The sequence below is a fragment of the Salmo trutta genome, chromosome 29, assembly GCF_901001165.1.
Source record: "Salmo trutta chromosome 29, fSalTru1.1, whole genome shotgun sequence".
Classification (NCBI taxonomy): domain Eukaryota; kingdom Metazoa; phylum Chordata; class Actinopteri; order Salmoniformes; family Salmonidae; genus Salmo; species Salmo trutta.
The window spans coordinates 8,801,586-8,823,748 of NC_042985.1; the positions used below are offsets into that span (position 1 = coordinate 8,801,586).

The following is a 22,163-nucleotide window of genomic DNA, read 5'->3' on the forward strand; positions in this document are numbered from 1 at the left end:
GCAGCACTCAATTACTTAATGACAAGGTTGAGATATGTGTTCTAAAAGGAACTAAGAATGGATAGACAGACAGAATCCTTCATTTAAAAAAATAAATACTTTCCCTTTTTAACTAGCAGTTGCTGGTAACCATATTCCAAGAAACTGCTTTTCTCCAAGAGGTGTTACAATCTTATATGTATGACATGAAGATCCAAACAAATCACAAACACATTCCATTTTCTTTTATTTAAAATTTGTATTTAAATATCCATATAAAAATGAAAGACTAGCATATGAAACATCAACAGAATTACTTGTTTCCTTTCCAGAATTACTTGTTTGTTATACATTGTAACATCTCACATATGGTGCATATTGTGACGACAAGGAATGGTTTACCTCCCATTTGAGACATTATTGGAGTACAAATGACTTGTATTTTCAACATAATGGCAGTTTCAGTAGCATTGTTATACCATTAAAAACAGCAATAGGACACAAGCCCCATGAATTACCTTATTGAATTAGACTCCGGTTTCCCAGACACAGATTAAAAGCCTAGTGCTTGGATTAAACACAAATCTCAAATGAGAATCTCCATTGAAATGTTGTTTTAGTTTAGGAAACCAGCCCCATATGTATTGCAAAGAAATACATTCCATCAAACCATTTGCAAAACCTCCTACATTTAGTTCAATAAAACCACAAAGCATACAAAAATCAGGGGTATTGTCACCCAAGGCACAACAACATGTTAATAACAGTACTCAGGAGTCAAGACTAGTGCTGCAAAATTCTGTTAACTTTCAGAAAAATCCCAGGTTTTCCAGCAATCCCTGAATCCGACCAGTATTTCTGTGAAACCTGGGAATTTTGGTAAAGTTAGCTAAATGTTGCCACCCTGGTGAAGACCTTATAGATGAGTAAAGTCATACAACTCTGAAAGATATTGTACACAGATCCAAATGCAACACAGTGTAAAGTGTTTAAAAGTGTTAGAATGCCAGTTAAGGTCTGCTAGTACAGTACTAGACCTATATATTGTTATTGTAGTGGATTAAAAACATGTCTTTCTTCTGGGCATTAGAAAGTAAAAAAAATAAATAAATAGAGGTAAATATTACCTCGTTTGGAAAGGGAATCAAAATTCATTCCAACATTTGAAAAGGGAGAAAATGCTCCTCAAAATGAGAGAGGAACATTCATATCAGAAAACCCCAAAATAAGAAACAAATTAAAAAAATTTAAATAAAATTATTCCTCATATTCATCTCTGTACATGAGACCCACATAGATATACATTAGCATAGGCATAAACCGGGCTGCGTTCAGGGTAGGCAAACGTTGTGGAAAGTTTCAGATAGAAATGCTATGACTAGTGCTGATGTGGTGATTCCTTATTCTACAAATCAGAGAGGCATGTTTTTTCTACATAATATATTTTTATCTGAATGTTCCACAATGTTGTGCTCTGCCAAAACACGGCCCACGTTCTACTATGGGACTGGTGACAAAGAAGGTCCAAAATTGTACACCACATCTGTTGGCGGGCATTAGTGAAGCTCTGAAGTGCTGTGGTATTGTAAAGGGCTGGGGTGTATTCATAGTGTAGCGAACCGTAGCAATTTCTATTGGACAAATTGAGATAGGTCCCTCCCATTTCATCCCGTTTGCTTCCAATTGGTTCCTATGAATACACCCCTGGAACAATAGAGCTGTGGGAGGGTCTGAAACTCTAATAGGGTTTGGCTATGTTCCAATTCACTTCCAGATTGGCCAACTCTCCTTGTCTCCTTTAATTTGCCAAGGAAAGAAAGCCACTTCAAGCCACTGCAGTGTCCCAACACCCTTCGATGGCGTCCTTTCCTTGGCTTTTTCACCTTATGACTTTGACTGATAGGTGAAATAGGCATTGAATAGGATTTGAGCACAACACTCGGACAAATCAAACTCTTTATGACCAAAGGTGATAAAGGAAAGGAGACAAGAAGATGAAGAAAGGAAGAGGCTTCAGAGTGTTGGGACACAGCCTGAGTTGATGACAGAGTAGTGCTGGGCTCCAGCAGTGGTTTGTGGTCTCTCCTGTGTCCCTCACAGCGTCTCAGTCAGTTTGATGGTCACAGCTTTTACCTCAGAGTACTCTGCCAATGCATACTCACCCCTGAGGAATCAAAATACAAAGGTTAATAAATACAAATTAATTTGTATTGTTCTAATCATTCACATTGTGTTAAAAATGTGCAAAAGTGTAACGTTAGGGTAAACAAACTAGTAAACCCTTTCATAACACATAGTGTTGAAGAAAAGTGACTCTTACAGCTCTCGTCCATTGCCTGACATTTTGTATCCTCCAAATGGTGCCTGGGCATGGAGGGCATTATAGCAGTTTACCCTGAGAGAGAGAGAGAGGCAGAGAGAGAGAGACAGTGAGAAAGAGAAAGAGCGCGCGAGAGAGAGAGACACAGACAGAGAGAGAGAGAGAGAGAGAGAGAGAGAGAGAGAGAGAGAGAGAGAGAGAGAGAGAGACAGTGAGAAAGAGAAAGAGCGCGCGAGAGAGAGAGACACAGACAGAGAGAGAGAGAGAGAGAGAGAGAGAGACAGTGAGAAAGAGAAAGAGCGCGCGAGAGAGAGAGACACAGACAGAGAGAGAGAGAGAGAGAGAGAGAGAGAGACAGTGAGAAAGAGAAAGAGTGCGCGAGAGAGAGAGAGAGAGAGAGAGAGAGGAGAACAAGCAGAGTAATGTATTTGTTTTCAGTTCCATCCCAGAATTCACCAGAGAAGCGATAGCATGTCATACCCATCCAGTGTCATAACCTTAATTTGTACAATCCTAATGTGGCCCAAACCTCATGTTCTGATGGTCCTACCCTCCTGCCATAACATAAACGTTCAGACTGAGGTCTATGATCACTCGGGAAACCCTGTTGGTTTAAGGACAGTACAGATTACAGTGCAGATCTCTTCATTCTTCTCTCCCACTCCTTGTCCTCCTCTCACTGCCACACAGAGGAGCTTCGTCTGGGATGCCTACCTATCTACCTGGCTCTATCTTGTGGCCACAAGGTGCAGCTACAGCTGTGTTCTCACATGAAGAGGTATAAGTAGGGGATACAGAGTCAGAGTGAATAGGGAGTACAGTGGTAAAATGCTAATAGAAGTTGTACTGTAGAAAGTAGTAGTTAGCAGCACATGGAGTAAATTAATAATAAAGTAGTAATGGTACTTGTACTAGTAAGTAAGGAGTAGTGGTTGGCTTTGGGCCAATGGTAACAGTAGTAATAGTAGTGGTAGCAGTAATATTATTATTACTATTAGTATTATTATTATTATTAGTAGTAGTAGTAGTAGTAGTAGTAGTGGTAGTAGTAGTGAGCTTTATTTCAATAGTCTCTGCAGGAAAGAGGACTAACCATAGAGAATGATAGAGGCCTCTAGTGGCCTAAAGGCTGTATTAGCATGGGAAGCACCATTGAGGGCTTCCACCACTTTAATGTAGTCAACTGGTTGGGACTTCCAACTTCATTGGCTGATCCCTCCTGGTGACCCCGTTGGAGTCATGTCCAACTGGGTCATCAGCCAATCGGGAAGAACCAAATTGACTACTTTAAAATGAAGATAGCCTCAATGGCGCTGCCCATGCTGTCACAGACGCTATAATGGGACAGATACAAAGATGAGTGCTCTATCTATCTCTATGGGACTAACCTACAGTATTTATAGGAACTTGTCAGGCATTGCTAATCAATCACTAGCATCCAGTTCTCATCCTTACACTATTTTGGATATTAGTACTAGTATTGAATGGTTAGGATGGGAATAGTAGTAGCTAATAGTTGTTGCTGTAGTCATATGTAGTGATACTACCATGGTACCATTGTTCAGGAGTTAACAGTAACCTACCAGACGGTGCCAGTCTCCAGGGTGGCAGACACAGAGAGAGCCCGGTCCAGATTGCGTGTGAACACGGCAGAAGCCAAGCCATACTCCGTACTGTTGGCTCTCTCTATGGCCTCCTGCTGGCTCTTGAAGCGGAATATACACTGGACCGGGCCGAAGATCTGGATGGGGTCATGGAGAAGATTACACGCCCTGTTGAAATGCATCTTTCCTACCGCCCTCCTTTGAAGTAATCCCTGATGTGACATGGCTGGTAATTGGTAATTGCTTACACCTATCAGTTTGTTGGATCAGTGATTACCTCAAGGAGGAGAGACAGGTATGTTTGTTATGTATCCAAACAGGCCATGGTCAGCAGGACAAGGATAAAGCAAAGCCTCACAGGCCACAGATGTCAGTTCAACGCCCAATTTGGATTGACTTGGATTTGATGAATAATGTGAAGAAAATGTTTTATTAAAAAATGCAATGACTTCACTGTTGAACCCTGTCAATGTGTCCAAATAAATGTCTGTAAGATCAATCAGTACCAATCAGAATAGCCTTGGGTCATATTAATAATAATAAAAAACAAGCGTTTGTTATTTGACAGGTTCAGGTTCCTCCCTGTGTCAGTTCATTTTCTTCCGTTTGGTGTCTAGTGAATACAACCCATAGAGATATGTAGAGGACGTAACATTGCATCTGCCATATTATGGCGTCTGTGGGGGCATGGGTAGTGCCATTGAGGCCATCTCCATTTTTAAGTAGTACATTTTCTTCCTCTACTAATTTGATGAGTTGGTAAACAAACTAAAAGGCTGCATACTTCAAATCCAATCAAATCAAACTTTATTTGTCAAATGCGCTGAATACAACAAGTGTAGACCTTACCGTGAAATGCTTACTTACAAGCCCTCAACCAACAGCGCAGTTCAAGAATAGTTAAGAAAATATTTACCAAATAGACTAAAGTAAAAAATAATAATAAAAAGTAACACAATAAGAATAACAATAATGAGGCTATAAATAGCACAATTGGTTGGGAGAATGTAAAACGTCAGCCATGTTCTTCGGCGCCATCTTTTCACCTGCAGTGTGTTGTTTGAACAGGTATAAAGCCAAGGTTGGCAATGTACTGCCACCTATAGTAATGGAATGTTTGTTCACGATTATAATTCATTTACTGATCCCTCCTGATGACCTGGATGGAATTATGTGATCATTCCTTAACCCATAGGAAGTCCCCCCTAATTGACTACTTAAAAATGGTGAAAGTCCTCAATGGCGCTGCCCATGCTAAAACGGCTTTTGGCCACTAGAGTCCTATCTATTTCTATGATATGATCCTGCTTTACCATGACCATAGACTTGGATAGACAGCTCTAATACCACAAAGCCAGTTTTAGCATGGGCAGATCCATTGAGCACTTTTACCATTTTAAAGTAGTCAACTGGATGGACCTTTCTATGGGTTAAGGAAGGATTGCAGAATTCTATTCAGGTCAGCAGGAGGGATCAGCCAATGAATGGCAGGTGTCATTAAATCACCAACCTTGGCTTTATGCCTGTTTAGAAAACACACTCCAGGTGGCAGGATACACACTTTCAGTTTGTCTATCGACTCATAGAAGAAGAACATGAATAAATTGACTACTTTCGATTGGAGAAAGATCTACATGGCGCTGGCCATGCTGTCACAGAAGCCATTATGCCACAGATGTAAAGAAGCGCCCTCCATCCATCTCCATGACTATGACCTTGTTTGAACCATAGATATACCATTGTCTGAACCTGCACTTCAACCACACCACCAGAAGATGGCAGTGGTATACAACAAAACTGCCTGGAGCAGTGGTGGCGTTCTCATTTTTATGAATGAAATCACTGTAAAGCCAACATCAGAAAGCCCTAGCTCTGGGTAGAAGTTCCCCGTAGACACAGATCACAGATCTAGGATCAGCTTTCCTTCCTCCAATCACAGAACAAAGACACAGTAGGCGGCCATTACGATGCAGAAAAGTTCAGTTTACTATTTACAGGTATTATATACAGAGAACAGAATGATCTGCCTGTGGTATATTTAAGCAATACGGCCAGAGGGAGTGTGGTATATATACCACGGCTAAGGGCTGTTCTTACACACGACGCAACGCGAAGTGCCTGGATACAGCCCTTAGTTGTGGTATATTGGCCATATACCACAAACCCCCGAGGTGCCTTATTGCTATTATAAACTGCTTAACAATGTAATCAGAGCAGTAAAAATAAATATTTTGTCATACCCGTGGTATACGGTCTGATATACAGTACCACGGCTGTCAATCAGCATTCAGGATTCAAACCACCCAGTTTATAATGAATATCAGGACAGGTTTTGACTGTTAGAGTCTTCTTCAGGCAGCGTTGTGGTGGACGAATGCATCATCCCCAATCCTAACCTTAACCATCTGACAAGAAAATCACAAAACTGACCATAGATCAGCATTTGGATCTCTCACCTCTTCCTTGGCGATGCGCATATGGTCCTTGACATGGGAGAATACGGTGGGCTGGATGTAGAGGCCTGTGTCATCCATGGCCACTCCCCCACACTCCAGTTTGGCTCCCTCCTTCTTCCCGCTGTCAATCAACTCCAGTATCTTATCAAACTGCTTCTGGTCAATCTGGAGGAACAGGGGAAGATAGGAGATGAGGGAGGGAGGGAGGGAGGGAGGGAGGAGGAGAGGAGAGCGGGAGGGAGGAGAGTGGGAGGGAGAGAGAGAGAGGAGATGAGAAGATGAGAGAGGGAGGGAGGGAGGGAGGGAGGGAGGAGGAGAGGAGAGAGGGAGGGAGGAGAGTGGGAGGGAGAGAGAGAGGAGATGAGAGAGGGAGGGAGGGAGAGAGAGAGAGAGATGAGGGAGGGAGTTGGAGGCAGGCAGGGTGATGTCATTACACAAAAGGTAAAGTAATGGCTATAAAGGGAGTATTCGTTTACACACATCCAAAGCTGGCACAGGAGCAAAAGAAAGAAAGAACAGCTAGAAAAATAATGGGAGGTTTTCTGCTCCCACCACAAGAGATCTTTAGTGAACCTATACTGATAGCCTACATTGATAGCCAACAGCGTAATGGAAACTACGTTTCTGTCAGAAAAGACCTGAAGGATTCGTTCTGTAACTGTCCCACATCTTCTCATGCTGTCAGCTGTAGACTAAAAGTAAAAGACTGAATCCTAATTTGTTGCCTGCACGGTTAACTTGAGATAATATTTGATTGACTTCACTGCATGACTTACATGAATATCTGAGTTAAGCACACAGCTCTCAAGTTACAGATGTAGGATCTTCATTTGATCACTTTTTTGTTACTGAGAATTTTCGTGCACTGCAGAAAATGCAAACCTTTGGAGTTTTTAAAAGGCTTCTAAAGTTTGTAATTTCCACTTAGAAATGTCAGACTTGATTTGCCCTAACGAAAAATGTATCAATCCCCTACAAAAATGTCCATTAACCAAATCCACATAATAATTCACATTTCTTGTTGCTGCAGGAAAACTGTCTCAAATGAAGATCCTACATCTGTAGGATTTGTTCCAAAGTTGGGAACTGATCTAATCGTGAATAATTGCCAAAGACTCCAACCACCTAAGCCATAGATTGTTCACTCTGCTACCATCCGGCAAACGATACCCGAGCATCGGCTCTCGGACCAACAGGCTCCAAGGCAGCTTCTACCCCAAAACCATAACACTGCTGAAAAGCCAGACTGCTAAATAGTCAACTAACGGTTCCCAAACTATCTGCACTGACTCTGTCTTTCACTGACCCTATGCACACTCCCTAGACTATATATACACACCGTACACACACTCACTAGACTATATATACACACACCGTATACACACTCACTAGACTATATATACACACCGTATACACACTCACTAGACTATATATACACACCGTATAAACACTCACTAGACTATATATACACACACCGTATACACACTCACTAGACTATATATACACACCGTATAAACACTCACTAGACTATATATACACACACCGTATACACACTCACTAGACTATATACACACACCATATACACACTTACTAGACTATATATATATACACACTCACTAGACTATATATACACACCGTATACACACTCACTAGACTATATACACACACCGTATACACACTCACTAGACTATATATACACACCGTATACACACTCACTAGACTATATATACACACCGTATACACACACACTCAATACACTATATACACACACCGTATACACTCTCACTAGACTATATACACACACCGTATACACACTCACTAGACTATATACACACCGTATAAACACTCACTAGACTATATATACACACCGTATACACACTCACTACACTATATACACACACCGTATACACACTCACTAGACTATATACACACACCGTATACACACTCACTAGACTATATACACACACCATATAAACACTCACTACACTATATACACACACCATATACACACTCTCACTAGACTATATACACACCGTATAAACACTCACTACACTATATACACACACCGTATACACACTCACTACACTATATATACATACCGTATACACACTCACTAGACTATATACACACACCGTATACACACTCACTACACTATATATACACACACCGTATAAACACTCACTAGACTATATATACACACACCATATACACACTCACTAGACTATATACACACACCGTATACACACTCACTACACTATATATACACTAGACTATATACACACACTCACTAGACTATATATACACACCGCATACACACTCACTAGACTATATATATATACACACTCACTAGACTATATATACACACCACATACACACTCACTAGACTATATATATACTGTATTATTGACTGTATGTTTGTTTTACTCCATGTGTAACTCTGTGTTGTTGTATGTGTCGAACTGCTTTGCTTTATCTTGGCCAGGTCGCAATTGTAAATGAGAACTTGTTCTCAACTTGTCTACCTGGTTAAATAAAGGTGAAATAAATAAAAAAATAAAACATACATACACACTCACTAGACTATATATACACTCTCACTAGACTATATATTTACACTCACTAGACTATATACACACACTGTATACACACTCACTAGACTATATATACACACACCATATACACACTCACTAGACTATATATACACACACCGTATACACACTCACTAGACTATATATATACACACCGTATACACACTCACTAGACTATATATACACACACCGTATACACACTCACTAGACTATATATACACACACCGTATACACACTCACTAGACTATATATACACACACCGTATACACACTCACTAGACTATATATAAACACACCGTATACACACTCACTAGACTATATATACATACACCGTATACACACTCACTAGACTATATATACACTCTCACTAGACTATATATACACACACCGTATACACACTCACTAGACTATATATACACACCGTATACACACTCACTAGACTATATATACACACTCACTTGACTATATATACACACACCGTATACACACTCACTAGACTATATATACACACCGTATACACACTCACTAGACTATATATACACACTCACTAGACTATATATACACACACCGTATACACACTCACTAGACTATATATACACACCGTATACACACTCACTAGACTATATATACACACTCACTAGACTATATATACACACACCGTATACACACTCACTAGACTATATATACACACCGTATACACACTCACTAGACTATATATACACACTCACTAGACTATATATACACACACCGTATACACACTCACTAAACTATATATACACACCGTATACACACTCACTAGACTATATACACACACCATATACACACTCACTAGACTATATATACACACTCACTAGACTATATATACACACCGTATACACACTCACTAGACTATATATACACTCTCACTAGACTATATACACACACCATATACACACTCACTAGACTATATATACACTCTCACTAGACTATATACACACACCATATACACACTCACTAGACTATATATACACTCTCACTAGACTATATACACACACCATATACACACTCACTAGATTATATATACACACCGTATACACACTCACTAGAATATATACACACACCATATACACACTCACTAGACTATATATACACTCTCACTAGACTATATATACACACCACATACACACTCACTAGACTATATATACACACCGTAAACACACTCACTAGACTATATATACACACACCATAAACACACTCACTAGACTATATACACACACCGTAAACACATTCACTAGACTTTATATAAACACCATATATACACTCATTCACACCACAGCGTCACTCCCACACAAATCCCTCACACATTCACATCCTTGTACATAGCTCCACATTGATCTGGTACTGGTACTCCCTGTATATAGCTCCACATTGATCTGGTACTGGTACTCCCTGTATATAGCTCCACATTGATCTGGTACTGTTACTCCCTGTATATAGCTCCACGTTGATCTGGTACTGGTACTCCCTGTATATAGCTCCACATTGATCTGGTACTGTTACTCCCTGTATATAGCTCCACCGTGATCTGGTACTGCTACTCCCTGTATATAGCTCCACATTCATCTGGTACTGGTACTCCCTGTATATAGCTCCACATTGATCTGGTACTGGTACTCCCTGTATATAGCTCCACATTGATCTGGTACTGGTACTCCCTGTATATAGCTCCACGTTGATCTGGTACTGGTACTCCCTGTATATAGCTCCACATTGATCTGGTACTGTTACTCCCTGTATATAGCTCCACCGTGATCTGGTACTGGTACTCCCTGTATATAGCTCCACATTCATCTGGTACTGGTACTCCCTGTATATAGCTCCACATTGATCTGGTACTGGTACTCCCTGTATATAGCTCCACAGTGATCTGGTACTGGTACTTCCTGTATATAGCTCCACATTGATTTGGTACTGGTACTCCCTGTATATAGCCTCACATTGATCTGGTACTGGTACTCCCTGTATATAGCTCCACATTGATCTGGTACTGGTACTCCCTGTATATAGCCTCACATTGATCTGGTACTGGTACTCCCTGTATATAGCCTCACATTGATCTGGTACTGGTACTCCCTGTATATAGCTCCACATTGATCTGGTACTGGTACTCCCTGTATATAGCTCCACATTGATCTGGTACTGGTACTCCCTGTATAAAGCTCCACATTGATCTGGTACTGGTACTCCCTGTATATAGCCTCACATTGATCTGGTACTGGTACTCCCTGTATATAGCTCCACATTGATCTGGTACTGGTACTCCCTGTATATAGCTCCACATTGATCTGGTACTGGTACTCCCTGTATATAGCTCCACATTGATCTGGTACTGGTACTCCCTGTATATAGCTCCACATTGATTTGGTACTGGTACTCCCTGTATATAGCTCCACATTGATCTGGTACTGGTACTCCCTGTATATAGCTCCACATTGATCTGGTACTTCCTGTATATAGCTCCACATTGATCTGGTACTGGTACTCCCTGTAAATAGCCTCACATTGATCTGGTACTGGTACTCCCTGTATATAGCCTCACATTGATCTGGTACTGGTACTCCCTGTATATAGCTCCACATTGATCTGGTACTGGTACTCCTTGTATATAGCTCCACATTGATCTGGTACTGGTACTCCCTGTATATAGCCTCACATTGATCTGGTACTGGTACCCCCTGTATATAGCCTCACATTGATCTGGTACTGGTACTCCCTGTATATAGCCTCACATTGATCTGGTACTGGTACTCCCTGTACATAGCTCCACATTGATCTGGTACTGGTACTTCCTGTATATAGCCTCACATTGATCTGGTACTGGTACTCCCTGTATATAGCTCCACATTGATCTGGTACTGGTACTCCCTTTATATAGCCTCACATTGATCTGGTACTGGTACTCCCTGTATATAGCTCCACATTGATCTGGTACTGGTACTTCCTGTATATACCCTCACATTGATCTGGTACTGGTACTTCCTGTATATAGCTCCACATTGATCTGGTACTGGTACTCCCTGTATATAGCTCCACATTGATCTGGTACTGGTACTCCCTGTATATAGCTCCACCGTGATCTGGTACTGGTACTCCCTGTATATAGCCTCACATTGATCTGGTACTGGTACTTCCTGTATATAGCCTCACATTGATCTGGTACTGGTACTTCCTGTATATAGCTCCACATTGATCTGGTACTGGTACTTCCTGTATATAGCCTCACATTGATCTGGTACTGGTACTTCCTGTATATAGCCTCACATTGATCTGGTACTGGTACTTCCTGTATATAGCTCCACATTGATCTGGTACTGGTACTTCCTGTATATAGCTCCATTCTTGTGTATTGTATTGTATTCCTCTAGTGTTACTATTTTATTTTGTATTATTATTTTTAAGCTCTGCATCACTGTAAAGTCTATACCAGTTGTATTCAGCACGTGTGATAAATACATTTGAATACTGTATACTGTCTGTTGCCCCATATTTGAGCATTTTGCTGTAAGTTGACATATTTGAGATGCTTTTCTACCGGCAGTATCACAGACACAATGACTAGGGGTTGTGGAGTTTGGACGGCTTGCTCTGTATCAGTGGAGACTTTCTGACAAACTGTGTCTGCTCTGCTATCCAAACACCTGTCTGAGAGGCGCCAGAAGAAAATAAAGAAAAGAGAGGGAGAGAGGAGGAGAGAAAAGAGAAGGGGAGAGGAGGAGAGAAAAGAGAAGGGGAGAGGAGGAGTGAAAAGAGAAGGGGAGAGGAGGAGAGAAAAGAGAAGGGGAGAGGAGGAGAAAGAGAAGGGGAGAGGAGGAGAGAAAAGAGAAGGGGAGAGGAGGAGTGAAAAGAGAAGGGGAGAGGAGGAGAGAAAAGAGAAGGGGAGAGGAGGAGTGAAAAGAGAAGGGGAGAGGAGGAGAGAAAAGAGAAGGGGAGAGGAGAAAAGAGAAGGGGAGAGGAGGAGAGAAAAGAGAAGGGGAGAGGAGGAGTGAAAAGAGAAGGGGAGAGGAGGAGAGAAAAGAGAAGGGGAGAGGAGGAGTGAAAAGAGAAGGGGAGAGGAGGAGAGAAAAGAGAAGGGGAGAGGAGGAGAGAAAAGAGAAGGGGAGAGGAGGAGTGAAAAGAGAAGGGGAGAGGAGGAGAGAAAAGAGAAGGGGAGAGGAGGAGTGAAAAAGAGAAGGGGAGAGGAGGAGAGAAAAGAGAAGGGAGAGGAGGAGTTGAAAAGAGAAGGGGAGAGGAGGAGAGAAAAGAGAAGGGGAGAGGAGGGAGTGAAAAGAGAAGGGGAGAGGAGGAGAGAAAAGAGAAGGGGAGAGGAGGAGAGAAAAGAGAAGGGGAGAGGAGGAGAGAAAAGAGAAGGGGAGAGGAGGAGAGAAGAGACACCTGTGGTCCGTGTGATGTACGTGGGTCCAGGGGGTCTCCTATGACGATACTCTTGGCACTCTCGACGCTGCGGCGTACAAACTCCTCATAGATCTGTTCCTCCACGAAGACACGCGACGCGGCCGTGCAGCACTGGCCCTGGTTGAAGAAGGCTCCCTTTTGGGTCTCCTCCACTGCCAACTGCACTGTTAGTGAACATAGGAGAGATGTTGATGAAGGCTGTCGCCAAATGCCTTAGAGTCCCTCAGAGTAATAACATAACAATTGGCCACATCTTCCCTGAGGGCAAGATTTGGCATGATAAAGACATCATTTTCTGGTTGTAAACTTGGTTTCTGGTCGTATAGACGTCAGATAACAAGATTAGAACCAGGTAAATATGTATTTTTCTGGTCACAAACACATTTAAAAGAAACCCTGTCACTTTACAGCTTGTATACAACCTGACCACGACGTCTTCAGAGACGTCGTAAAGACATCATTGCAACCAGTTTTGCCCGCTGGGTTATCATGTTATATTATTGATATTTTGTATAGGCTAGGAGCCACGATGACACAATGTCCGTCACGATAACGAAATAGTTGAAGCTCGCATCCGCTACAAGTCCATGGTGCTTGCCTACGGAGCTGTGAGGGGAACGGCACCTCCGTACCTTCAGGCTCTGATCAGGCCCTACACCCAAACAAGGGCACTGCGTTCATCCACCTCTGGCCTGCTCGCCTCCCTACCTCTGAGGAAGCACAGCTCCCGCTCAGCCCAGTCAAAACTGTTCGCTGCTCTGGCACCCCAATGGTGGAACAAGCTCCCTCACGACGCCAGGACAGCGGAGTCAATCACCACCTTCCGGAGACACCTGAAACCCCACCTCTTTAAGGAATACCTGGGATAGGATAAAGTAATCCTTCTACCCCCCCCCCCCCCGAAAGATTTAGATGCACTATTGTAAAGTGGCTGTTCCACTGGATATCTTAAGGTGAATGCACCAATTTGTAAGTCGCTCTGGATAAGAGCGTCTGCTAAATGACTTAAATGTAAATGATAACCATCACACAGTTCGCAATCAGTCTCGATCTCTATTGCTTACAGGCACACTGTTGATCACACACACTGTGTCAAAGGCCTTTCCTCTGCGCCAAGCAGAGCTGCTGTCTTTGTTCTCCCTCTCTGCCTTGTTGGTTTAGTAGAGAGACAGAAACCACATCACTTACAGTCTGAGTCAGCAAAGACAATGCAGGGGTTCTTCCCACCCAGCTCCAGGGTCACTCTTTTCAGATTACTCTTTGCTGCGGCCTCTTTGATCAACTGGCCTACCTGGGGAGACAAACAGGGTGGGGACGGATCACAGGGGGAAGTCATATAACAATGTGTCATATGGCACATTCAGTTCAAACAAATACTTTTTAAAAATGTATATTGGGATTTGATAGGGCACGAGGGACTGGTATTGGTGAGACAGATTGTTAATGAAAGCATGTACTGCATGCCGAAATGAGAGAGATACCAACATTTTTAAACAAGTGTCAAATAAATGTGACATTTATTATAAAACCCTCAGTATATTTCTGAACATTTAGTGTGTTTCTTTTACAATCCTGTACCCCACTTAGCTTTGAAAAATCATTTATTTTCAGCCTTGGGTTCAAATAGTATTTGTTTCCTTTGGATACTTTAGCTGCATTTGATTGAGCTCGTCTGGCACAAAAGTGCAAACCCCGCCCATCTGACACTCCAGGCAGACTACTTGAAAGAAAAATACTACTTGAACCCATGTCTGTTCATTTGGGAACAGATAGTGAACAGTTACAAAAAAACACAATACTCCAACCAGTTGCCCCGTTGCTTCCAGCATTATGTATACTTCCAAACATGCACGTACCTTTGTAGAACCCGTGAACGCCACTTTGTCGATGCCCATGTGGCTAGCAATGGCTGCGCCTGCTGTGGGGCCGAACCCTGGCACGATGTTCACCACTCCGGGGGGGAAACCGGCCTATCATGGCAACCCGACGACGAATGTTAGTGATCAGAACCATGTGCAAGGGAATAAGGTACGCTACTCACTACTTCTTAACCCAGTCAACATGGATGAGTTAAAGATGCATTACACTTTTAAAACCCATGTTGTGGGACATGGTTTCACCTTAACATTAGGCTACTCTTAAGGTCTGGAAATATAGGACAAACTTTCATTTATGAGTGAAATGTCCCTTTAAGGAGCACAGTGTGTGAGTATGAGAGAGTTACTCTGGGAATTTCACCAGGTGCTTTTTATTTTATATATATATAATAAATAAGTATTTTTTTCTATTCAATTTCCATTGTCGTCTTTGATTGGCTGAACAACTCTCATATACCCAATGATTAGAAGCAGAACTCTGGTCTTTCCCTTTAAAAATCATTACTGTCGACATGATAAAAGCAAACTGGTCTAATCACATAAGACCAGGGCTTCTCTCTGGGTATAAAACAGCCTGGGATCATTTGGACTAATGGCCGGTAAGAGAAGCCAAATAGGTTTGAAACCAAATGTCTCATAACCTGCGAGGCACTACTACAGTCTCATTTCATACTGTACACACACACACAAAGGCATGCACTGACAAACACACACACACACGCACGCACGCACGCACGCACGCACGCACGCACGCACGCACACACACACACACACACACACACACACACACACACTGTATTTGTGGGGTAATCCCCTGCCTTTGATGTAGGATCTACGCTGAAGACCTTGATATTTGTTCTCCTGAGCCCCAACATGAGGAGCAGAGTAAAGGGAAAGATCAAGATGTTTGTAATATAGAAGAGGAGAGGAGGGGGAGGAGAGGAGAGGAGGGGGAGGAGAGGAGGGGGAGGAGAGGAGGAGAGGAGAGGAGAGAAAAGAAAAGATGAGAGGATTGGGGAGAGAAGAGGAGAGGGAGGGGAGGGGAGGAAAAGGACAGGACAGAAGAGGAGAAGCGAGGATGAGGAGAGATGAGATGAGAGGATAGGGGAGAGAAGAGGAGAGGGAGGGAGGGGAGGAAAAGGACAGGACAGAAGAGGAGAGGAGAGGAGAGGAGAGAGGGGGAGAGGAAGGAGAGGAGACGAGAAGGGAGGAGAGGGGAGAGGATTGGAGGGATAGAGGAGAGGAGAGATAGAGGGGAGGAAAGGAGAGGAGAGCAGGGGAGGGGAGAGGATAGGAGAGATAGAGGAGAGGAGAGATAGAAGGGAGGAAAGGAGAGGAGAGCAGGGGAGGGGAGGGGAGGGGAGAGGAGATATAGAGGAGAGGAGAGCTAGAGGGGAGGAGAGGAGAGGAGAGGAGGAGGAAAGATGAGAGGATTGGGGAGAGAAGAGGAGAGGGAGGGGAGGGGAGGAAAAGGACAGGACAGGACAGGACAGAAGAGGAGAGGAGAGGATGAGGAGAGATGAGAGGATAGGGGAGAGAAGAGGAGAGGGAGGGAGGGGAGGGGAGGTGAGGTGAGGTGAGGAGAGGAGAGGAGAGGAGAGGAGAGAGGGGGAGAGGAAGGAGAGGAGACGAGAAGGGAGGAAAGGGGAGAGGATTGGAGGGATAGAGGAGAGGAGAGATAGAGGGGAGGAGAGGAGAGCAGGGGAGGGGAGGGGAGAGGAGATACAGAGGAGAGGAGCGCTAGAGGGGAGGAAAGGAGAGGAGAGCAGGGGAGGGGAGAGGAGAGATAGAGGAGAGATAGAGGAGAGCAGGGGAGGGGAGGGGAGAGGAGAGGAGAGATAGAGGGGAGGAAAGGAGAGGAGAGCAGGGGAGGGGAGGGGAGAGGAGAGATAGAGGGGAGGAAAGGAGAGGAGAGCAGGGGAGGGGAGAGGAGAGGAGAAGGGTCTATAGTTTGACCTCAGGTGAGTCTCCTGGTCAACAGACGTAATAGTCAATGTGTCCTGAGGAGGACCAATGGATTGCCTGTTGTTTTTCTGTCCCGTTATAAAGGATAGTTGCATATAATATCTCTCTTCATTGCAATGCAGTATTCTCCAAATCCGATCACGGAGAGCTACAGAGAGTGCAGGCTTTACTTCCAATCCAACACGGACACACCTGACTGTTCCAAATAATCAACCAATCTAACACTGACACACCTGACTGTTCCAAATAATCAACCAATCCAACACTGACACACCTGACTGTTCCAAATAATCAACCAATCTAACACTGACACACCTGACTGTTCCAAATAATCAACCAATCTAACACTGACACACCTGACTGTTCCAAATAATCAACCAATCTAACACTGACACACCTGACTGTTCCAAATAATCAACCAATCCAACACTGACACACCTGACTGTTCCAAACAATCAACCAATCCAACACTGACACACCTGACTGTTCCAAATAATCAACCAATCTAACACTGACACACCTGACTGTTCCAAACAATCAACCAATCCAACACTGGCACACCTGACCATTCCAAATAATCAACCAATCACAGCCCCTTCAGTCTGCACCATGCTCACCCAGTATAGCGCTTCAGCAACGGAGTTGGAGGCCCCTGTTGTTCCTAAAAGTTTCTCTCACCTCTTTGATGAGAGATCCTAGGTGCAGGGCTGTGAGAGGGGTCTGCTCAGCTGGCTTGATGACCACAGTATTACCACAGCACAGCGCCGGGGCCACCTTCCACATGAACATCAGCAGGGGGAAGTTCCACTAGGAGACACAAAACAAGTGTATATTTGACAGGCAGGTTGAAAACTTAATTAAAGGGATAGTTCACTCAAAAACGATCTTTTAGTATTTTCTTCATTAGTCCAGTGTTAATATGATCCCTTTATTTGTTGCATGTCAGCAGCCAAGTTTTCAAGATATAGCTCTTTCAGTATAGAGATGTACTGTGATGATTTGATTAGAGAGCAAATCAAGACCGCTGTGCTGTCATCCTATAAAGTGATGATTCAAACAATCTGCCTCGAAAACCTCTCTTCTCTCTGCCCTATTATTTTCCCTACAGAGAACTTAATGAAATAAATGAACAAATAACCAGACCCTCAAACACAAATTAGACAGCAAACGCGTGTAAGAATCCTAATGTTTACTGTTTAAGCATTGTTAACTTTTACAATGCTTTGGATACAGCCGCCACAATTAGGGATTTTTTGGGATATGTAACCCAAAATACAAGCTTCCTGTTTTTCCTAAGCGATGACTCATGGTCTGCGTGAGTGCCAGTGGTGCTTTTAGTAATTACACGACGTCCTTCAGTATAAATTTCATTTTGATGATATAATCTCCCATGTCGAACAACAGCCTGCTTGTTCCTTTGTTGCCGGAGCAACATAAGAAGTTATATACTTATGCTAGCAGAGAAAGCCCATCGGCCGCATTCAGTCAGTCAAAATGTAGGAATAGAAATGATACCCCAGTCTGGTCTAGACTCTAGTGAACACGATGCAATGTGATAGCCTTTACTCTAACCTACATGGACCACTATACCACCCCAAGCTTTCTGACAATGTTAGAATCAAAAAGGAAATATGGATGTGTTTTTGGATCTGCAAGGGTGCATCCTAAATGACACCCTATTTGCCATATAGTGGGGGTCCTTGGTCATAAGTAGTGCCCTATATAGGGAGCCTGGTGCCATTTGGGACGTAGCCTTAATGTATAGTTGTAAACAGTCATGTTCCTGTAACGGTACACTCCAGTTGGATTAAGAGAGAGAAGGCTTTGTGAAGAAAGGTAGAGATTAGGATTAGATTTCCAGTACATGTCCAGGATTTCATTTCACCCTCAGATGGAGTTGAAGTTGGAATCTTAGGTAAAATGCAGTTTACTGCGACCACTTACAAATATTATTTTTAAAGACCAATCCAAACTCAAAGCTTAATTTTTGTATCATTCAAAATAAAGTTGCATTTACCTCAAAATGCACTTTCAAGAAAGATGTTACCTGAGAATAACAATTTACTCTAATGCATTCCAAATGGCACCCTATTCCCTATATAGTGCACTACAGCCTATAGTGCTCAGTCAAATGTAGTGCACTATAGCCTATAGTGCTCAGTCAAAAGTAGTGCACTACAGCCTATAGTGCTCAGTCAAAAGTAGTGCACTACAGCCTATAATGCTCAGTCAAAAGTAGTGCACTACAGCCTATAGTGCTCAGTCAAATGTAGTGCACTACAGTCTATAATGCTCAGTCAAAAGTAGTGCACTACAGCCTATAGTGGTAAGTCAAAAGTAGTGCACTACAGCCTATAGTGGTCAGTCAAATGTAGTGCACTACAGCCTATAGTGCTCAGTCAAATGTAGTGCACTACAGCCTATAGTGGTCAGTCAAAAAGTAGTGCACTATGTAGGTACTAGGGTGCCATTTGGGGCGCAACCTGATTGAACTATCTGGTTATTGCTGCAGCTCTACTGATCTATGACTGTCAACACGCATGCTAAGAGTTATATTTCTGTATGTGCCAGGGACACGTAATGCCCTTGGTGCTGAGGCACACAACAATATGGTTTTTGGGGTGACAGCCCTGACAGTAAAAAGCATGATGAACGGCTCTTGTGTTTGGCACAGAAACAAACACACACACACACACACACACACACACACACACACACTCACGATAACATCCTCCCTTGTCTCTAGAATAAAGGAGAGTATTGGTGCGTCCATCACTATCGTAAATGTCCAACAGTCTGCTGTACTGTAGGCCTGTACTGTATCTGTGTCCCATGGTTATCGTCTGTGGGGATTCTGTTACAGTGAAGGTAAACTCACTGCACTGTACACCTCTGGTCGTTGGGTGGGTGTGTACGCATGCATCTTTCAGTCAATGTAGGTCAAATTGACCACTTCTATTTGCCAAGTCATTGTGTTTAGCTGTTGTACAGCAGTAGCATGTGTTTAGTACTTGTTCACACCCTGCCAGCAGATTCTACATGTATTATTATTACAGACACAAACACAAAACACTGGTCTGACTTACTGGGATGATGGCTCCACACACACCTATGGGCTCATGTCTGGTGAAACACATAAACGTGTCATCTGGAAAACAACAACACAACAACAAGAGACTCATTATCAATCTCTCTCCACTCCAAATGACATATTACTTCAGGTTTAGAGTCTGTTTGAATGTGGCATCCTTTCCCATTTATTTAGTTTACAGTCTGTTTGAATGTGGCATCCTTTCCCATTTATTTAGTTTACAGTCTGTTTGAATGTGGCATCCTTTCCCATTTATTTAGTTTACAGTCTGTTTAAATGTGGCATCCTTTCTCATTTATTTCGTTTACAGTCTGTTTGAATGTGGCATCCTTTCCCATTTATTTAGTTTACAGTCTGTTTAAATGTGGCATCCTTTCTCATTTATTTAGTTTACAGTCTGTTTGAATGTGGCATCCTTTCCCATTTATTTAGTTTATAGTCTGTTTGAATGTGGCATCCTTTCTCATTTATTTAGTTTACAGTCTGTTTAAATGTGGCATCCTTTCTCATTTATTTAGTTTACAGTCTGTTTAAATGTGGTATCCTTTCCCATTTATTTAGTTTACAGTCTGTTTAAATGTGGCCTCCTTTCTCATTTATTTAGTTTACAGTCTGTTTAAATGTGGTATCCTTTCCCATTTATTTAGTTTACAGTCTGTTTAAATGTGGCATCCTTTCCCATTTATTTAGTTTACAGTCTGTTTGAATGTGGCATCCTTTCCCATTTATTTAGTTTACAGTCTGTTTGAATGTGGCATCCTTTCCCATTTATTTAGTTTACAGTCTGTTTGAATGTGGCATCCTTTCTCATTTATTTAGTTTACAGTCTGTTTGAATGTGGCATCCTTTCCCATTTATTTAGTTTACAGTCTGTTTAAATGTGGCATCCTTTCTCATTTATTTAGTTTACAGTCTGTTTAAATGTGGCATCCTTTCTCATGTATTAAGTTTAAAGTCTGTTTAAATGTGGCATCCTTTCCCATTTATTTAGTTTACAGTCTGTTAAAATGTGGCATCCTTTCCCATTTATTTAGTTTAAAGTCTGTTTAAATGTGGCATCCTTTCTCGTTTATTTAGTTTAAAGTCTGTTTAAATGTGGCATCCTTTCCCATTTATTTAGTTTACAGTCTGTTTAAATGTGGCATCCTTTCTCGTTTATTTAGTTTAAAGTCTGTTTAAATGTGGCATTCTTTCCCATTTATGTAGTTTAAAGTCTGTTTAAATGTGGTATCCTTTCTCATTTATTTAGTTTACAGTCTGTTTAAATGTGGCATCCTTTCCCATTTATTTAGTTTAAAGTCTGTTTAAATGTGGCATCCTTTCCCATTTATTTAGTTTACAGTCTGTTTAAATGTGGCATCCTTTCTCGTTTATTTAGTTTAAAGTCTGTTTAAATGTGGCATCCTTTCCCATTTATTTAGTTTACAGTCTGTTTAAATGTGGCATCCTTTCCCATTTATTTAGTTTAAAGTCTGTTTAAATGTGGCATCCTTTCTCGTTTATTTAGTTTAAAGTCTGTTTAAATGGGGCATCCTTTCCCATTTATTTAGTTTAAAGTCTGTTTAAATGTGGCATCCTTTCCCATTTATTTAGTTTACAGTCTGTTTAAATGTGGCATCCTTTCTCATTTATTTAGTTTACAGTCTGTTTGAATGTGGCATCCTTTCCCATTTATTTAGTTTATAGTCTGTTTGAATGTGGCATCCTTTCTCATTTATTTAGTTTACAGTCTGTTTAAATGTGGCATCCTTTCTCATTTATTTAGTTTACAGTCTGTTTAAATGTGGTATCCTTTCCCATTTATTTAGTTTACAGTCTGTTTAAATGTGGCCTCCTTTCTCATTTATTTAGTT

At 42.0% G+C, this 22,163-nt stretch overlaps 1 protein-coding gene and 1 long non-coding RNA gene across 2 annotated transcripts in view; one reads left to right on the forward strand and one right to left on the reverse strand.

Annotated features, from left to right (window-relative positions):
* Nucleotides 1-209: 209 nt before the first annotated feature.
* LOC115166862 (aldehyde dehydrogenase family 1 member A3-like) overlaps nucleotides 210-22,163 on the reverse strand; it is a 36,026-nt gene continuing 14,072 nt past the window's right edge. Inside the window, 9 exon segments of the mRNA XM_029720750.1 lie at nucleotides 210-2,143; nucleotides 2,300-2,374; nucleotides 3,883-4,040; nucleotides 6,360-6,524; nucleotides 13,357-13,541; nucleotides 14,566-14,668; nucleotides 15,234-15,347; nucleotides 17,898-18,026; nucleotides 20,306-20,367. Of these exon segments, the coding sequence (XP_029576610.1) occupies nucleotides 2,074-2,143; nucleotides 2,300-2,374; nucleotides 3,883-4,040; nucleotides 6,360-6,524; nucleotides 13,357-13,541; nucleotides 14,566-14,668; nucleotides 15,234-15,347; nucleotides 17,898-18,026; nucleotides 20,306-20,367 (1,061 nt within the window). The 3' untranslated portion in view covers nucleotides 210-2,073.
* LOC115166863 (uncharacterized) lies at nucleotides 4,036-4,463 on the forward strand. Its single transcript, XR_003870379.1, has 2 exons — nucleotides 4,036-4,132; nucleotides 4,224-4,463. It is a non-coding gene; the product is annotated as an uncharacterized LOC115166863 (long non-coding RNA).